The sequence below is a fragment of the Vanellus vanellus genome (assembly GCF_965231255.1).
Source record: "Vanellus vanellus genome assembly, contig: HAP1_SCAFFOLD_187, whole genome shotgun sequence".
NCBI lineage: Eukaryota > Metazoa > Chordata > Aves > Charadriiformes > Charadriidae > Vanellus > Vanellus vanellus.
The window spans coordinates 140628-145834 of record NW_028128031.1 but is presented as its reverse complement, the minus strand read 5'-3'; the positions used below and the strand labels follow the sequence as shown (position 1 = coordinate 145834).

General features: G+C 55.3%; 1 protein-coding gene across 1 annotated transcript; it reads left to right on the top strand.

Moving 5' to 3' along the window:
• Positions 1-2160: 2160 nt before the first annotated feature.
• LOC309684767 (olfactory receptor 14J1-like) lies at positions 2161-3135 on the top strand (the record flags this gene model as incomplete). The annotated part of the gene is made up of 1 exon (XM_082500635.1): positions 2161-3135. The coding sequence occupies one exon, from the start codon at positions 2161-2163 to the stop codon at positions 3133-3135; it is 975 nt and encodes a 324-aa protein (XP_082356761.1).
• Positions 3136-5207: the final 2072 nt, after the last annotated feature.

The window sequence follows — 5207 nt, the reverse complement described above, 5'->3', positions numbered from 1 at the left end:
TCTCTGGGTGCCGGGCAATGCATCTCCGGTTCCTGGACGGACCTTCTCAAGCTGGTTCATCAGAGAGCTGCTGGGGTCTGTCAGGAGGACTCTCTCTCATTTTCTGTGCTTTAGAGGAGGAGGATGTGCTCCAGAGCAAAGCTTCCCTGCTGCCTGGTGAGAGGGACAGTGCCTGAGAGCTGCCTTCTGCCGGGGATGGCTGTGGAGGTGTGCGTAGGGGTGTGCAGGCAGGGCTAGGCAGGGCTGTCCTTGCCAGCAGGGTCCCTGCACCCCAGCGGCTGTGTGCTGGGGCAGGGACTCTGCCGCCTGCAAGGATCAGCTCTCCGCCTGCCCGGGGAGCTCCCACGGCGCTGTGGGGAGAAGCGGCGGGTGGAAGAGTGAGCGCCAGCAAGGCAGATGCCTTCTGCTGTGGAGAGGGACCTGTGTTGGTCTGGGCTGCTCCCAGTTCCGCATCACCCCCAGGACATTTGCAGAGGGTCCTTCTCAAGAAGGACATCAGGTCTGCATTGCACTGAAAAAGAAGGAGTGTGTGCTTGGAAATTCCTCCTCTTGGCTGGCTGGGTGGGCAGTGGGAAGTGGGAATGGATTTCTCCTTTGTGGAGCTGGCATGGAGACCCCATTTCTCTTTAGCACTTGTCTGAGCCTCTCCTGATCCCCCGCAGACCCAGAGATGCCCCTGGGCAGTGCCCTGCTGCCAGGAGGGGTCTGCGGGGCAGAGCTGGACAGAGTGTGGGATGGGGTCTGGGAGCAGTGATAGTCAGGAGACATGGGGACAGAGAAACAAGTCCTGACAGGGATAGCTGCAGGCAGCAAAGACATAGGCAGGGAGAGAGGGAGCTGCTGCCAGAAATGCCCGGGCAGGGGGGATCCTGGCACCTCCCGTCCATCCCCTGCAGGGCAGACGCCTTCCCTGGAGCCACCCCCTGCTCTCCTCTCCCACCCAGCCCAGCCTCTGTCCTGACGGCCATGGGGCACCTGCCCAGCGGCCTCACCCTTGCAGAGGGGAAATGACCCAGTCCCCGACCGCCTGTCCCTTTCTGCCGCCCTCAGCAGCAGCACTGGGGCATTTCTCCAGTTTTCCCCTCCTCTGTCTGCTCCCCTTCTTGTCAGCACTTGACTTGCTGGGATGAGGGCTGGGGCTAAGCTGCAGTTAACAGACCAACCCTCTGGCTCCTGCCATGATGATATGTCCATGGGAGTAAAGTCTCCTCATAATCTGTGGGCTCAGGGCAAAACAAATGACCCAATTCTCCCTTCCAGACACCCCACCCATAGGACATTCAACTCCTTCTCGGAGGGGCTCGTGCTAGGCTGCAGCTGCTCTCCAGACGGGCACAGCGTTCCCGTGGCATCTCTGTGTTATCCAGCAGCCCCACGGAGGACACCCCTCAGTGCTCTGGCCATGGCAATGCTGCCGGGCGTCTTGGCGCAGGCAGCTGCAGGGAGTCCTCTGTGTCCCTGGCTGGGAGGGGAGGGCTGAGATCCTCCTCAGGTACGATGAGACGGGCTGAGGGCTTTGGAGAGGGGCAGAGGGAAACTGCATTCCTCTGGTCCCAGCACTGGCCAGTTCCTTCTCAGGGGAACAGCTGAGTCCATCATCATCCAGCTCCAAGAGGTGCCAGCACAGGGCAGCTGAGAGCAGGGCTGCTGGACAGACCGACTGCCCTCACCCCACACTGAGGGACAGCCCCTCGGCCTCTCAGGACCCACACGACTTCACACGGAGTGCGGCAGAAAGTCCAACAATTTCTGCCATAAAACACTCCTCGGGAGCATTGGGGAAACAGGAACAGTACAAACAAACCAAAATCCCCACAGCTCTGCTCTGCAGTCAGGTGAACTGGGAGCAACAATGCTGAAAAGCTCTTTGACATTATGAGTGGATTTAATCTGAGATAACACCATGTTCCTATTTGCCTTTTTCTGCAGGGTATGACTGACCCCTCCAGAGCTCACAGCAGAGTTCTCTGCTACCTGGGGCACCCTCAGCAACCACAAAGCAGAGCTCACAAGAGGGATGTGCCAAATGTCATGTTTAAGAGGGAAAGGCAGTCTGTGAAGCTTCAGAGAGATACAGAGCAGTTTTTTCTTATAAAAGTCTTCACTATCTTTGAACTGCCTTTTCTTTCTTGGACAGTGCCCAATGCTCAGAGGAAGCAAATGTCCAACAGCAGCTCCATCACCCACTTCCTCCTCCTGGCATTCGCAGACACACGGGAGCTGCAGCTCTTGACCTTCTGGCTCTTCCTGGGCATCTACCTGGCTGCCCTCCTGGGAAACGGCCTCATCATCACCGCCATCGCCTGTGACCGCCGCCTCCACACACCCATGTACTTCTTTCTCCTCAACCTCTCCCTCCTCGACCTGGGCTCCATCTCCACCACTCTCCCCAAAGCCATGGCCAATTCACTCTGGAACACCAGGGTCATTTCCTATGCCGGCTGTGCTGCTCAAATCTTTCTGTTTGTCTTTTTAATTTCAGCAGAGGTTTTTCTTCTCACTGTCATGTCCTATGACCGCTATGTTGCCATCTGCCAACCCCTGCACTACGGGACCCTCCTGGGCAGCAGAACTTGTGTCCACATGGCAGCAGCTGTCTGGGGTAGTGGGTTTCTCTATTCTCTCCTGCACACGGCCAATACATTTTCACTCCCCCTCTGCCAGGGCAATGCCCTGGACCAGTTCTTCTGTGAAATCCCCCACATCCTAAAGCTCTCCTGCACAGATGCCTACCTCAGGGAAGTTGGGCTTCTTGTGGTTAGTTCCTGTTTTGCATTTGGGTGTTTTGTTTTCATTGTGCTGTCCTATGTGCAGATATTGAGGGTTGTGCTGAGGATCCCTTCGGAGCAGGGACGACACAAGGCCTTTTCCACGTGCCTCCCTCACATGTCCATTGTCTCCCTCTTTCTCAGCACTGGCATATTTGCCTACCTGAAGCCCCCCTCCATCTCCTCCCCATCCCTCGACCTATTGGTGTCCCTTCTGTACTCAGCGGTGCCTCCAGCAGTGAACCCCCTCATCTATAGCATGAGGAACCAGGAGCTCAAGGATGCCCTAAGGAAACTCATGACTGGTTTCTTTTCAGAAGCAGCAATTACATATCCAATCTTCTTCTACAGATCACACATGATGTAACTCGTTACAGGTCCAGACTCTCTTGACTATTTTTTTATTCCTTTCTTTCCTTTGGTTTTTAGCTTTTCTGCATTGTATTAATACTGTGAACAAAAGAGAAGAGTCACCCTGTATCCTGTTTCTGTGTCAGCATCTGACTGTCTTGTGTGAGCCAGAGACTTTTTATAAATAAGGAGCTGCTCTCTCAGTGTGTTTAAACAAAATAAAAGACCCTGCACCATCTCGCTTGTCTGATATCTGTTCTCTGAGATCTTCTCTGGAGCTGAAGGGGCAGAGTCTGTGTGCTGAGGTGGAGGGGGCAGGAGCCACCTGAGCTGGGTCTGCCTCCCAGCCTGACCAGCATGGCCCTGGGCACCACAGCCCCCGGCTCTGCAGAGCCGCACCACCAGCTTGGGGGCTGTGGGACGCCTGGGGAAACGGTGCAGGAATGGCTGGCCAGGCCAGCACGGATGAGCTCTCTCGGGAAGAGGCTCTGAGGGGAGATGAGCTGTGCTGGGAGAAGAGCAGGGCAGACATGGACAGAGAAACCCTTTGCTGTGGTGGGGCATCTTGGCCAGGCTGCCCTGTCCCTGGGGAAAAAGGACCTGCCTGAGGATGCCCTGGGCCAATTCTCTCACGCCACCATGGGCATGAAGGTTGTCAGCTGGGGCTGCAAGCTGCCTGGGGAGGAGATCTCCTCAGCATGCCAGCTGGGTGGACATTCTCACTGGCCTCCATGTGCCGCTGTGGGACCAGTCCCAATGGGTCTTCTGTTCTGGTCTGGGCTTGGGAGAGGGCAGGAGGTGGCCAGATTCAGGGAGGGTCTGGGCTGGTGGGGCTGGCAAGTGCCCAGGAGGGGGAAACCCCAGGGAAGAGCTGAAGTGTGGGAGTGTGCAGGCTGGGGGCACACAGCAGTGTCCTGGCACAGCCGGGCTCCTGCAAGAGACATGACCGAGCAGCAGAGCAGTGTCTGGGCTGTGCCTGCGCCCACTGGACACCCCAGAGAAGTTGCCCCAGTGCCACCATCATGGTCCAGCCAAGAACAACCTCCATGTATAGCAATGGCCTCTCACCCAACTCAGACAGGTTCTTTGTCCCTCCATTTAGAGGGACACCAAATGGCAAGGCCAGAAGTCCATCTTTGCGTTGTAGAGATGAGACCTAAGCATTCAAATTGTATGCGTGTTGTGAGATGGAGCCTGCTGAGGAACAATGCCTCCACTTGAAGATCTTCTTTTCACCCAAACACTTGGGGATTAATGCAGAATTGGCTTTTACAAATCAAGCATTTTATTCTGTATGTCCCTCTGTTTTGACATTTTTTCACTTTGACTGCACCCCTAAAATCTCTCTAGTAAGCCCCATCAGAACTGATGACTAAAGGAAAATTATGCCCCGACTTGTTTTCTTCAGGTGTTTTGTGTGGGAATGAGCCCTCTGGTGCCGAGTTCCTGAACTGCAGCTCCTGAAAGACTGACCAAGCTTCTGAGGAAGTAAAAGAAGCAAACCTGCAGGTTTCTGAGGGTGTTAGCAGGCCCTGCTGACGTCCCTCACTGAAGAGACCATGGAGGGAATGAGAAGACACGTTTGCTGTCTCTGGGGACTGGTGAATCAGGAAGTTGGAGAGATTTGGTAAAGGGACAAATTGAAATGCGGAGATGACTGTGAAAGTCCTTGATGTGTTTCACCAAGTAGGTTGGCCGAGCCCAGCTCCCCATCTTCTGGGGAGGGGTATCCTTTGCCTCTTGGGATTTTCTGGGCTCTTTCTGGGGCCAATGTGATATGAAAATTTGTTGTGCCAGGTGCAGCTCAGCAGTAGGACATGTCCAGGCTCTGTGGGGTATGGGTGCGGAGGCAACAAGGTGTGGGAGCTGTCAGGATCAGGTGTCCTCTCATGGAGCTCAGTGGAAGAGAGAGAAGCTATAGCTGAGCAGACAAGGGTCTCGGTGCTTTTGGGGGGGGTCAAAGTCCTACCAAGGCCCTTGGCCCTCCTGACCACAGCCATGCTGCCCTATTGCTCTTCCTGCTGCCTTGCTTCGAACACCAAGCTGTGATTTCCTGAGGATTTGCCAATGTGTGTGAGTTCCCCACAA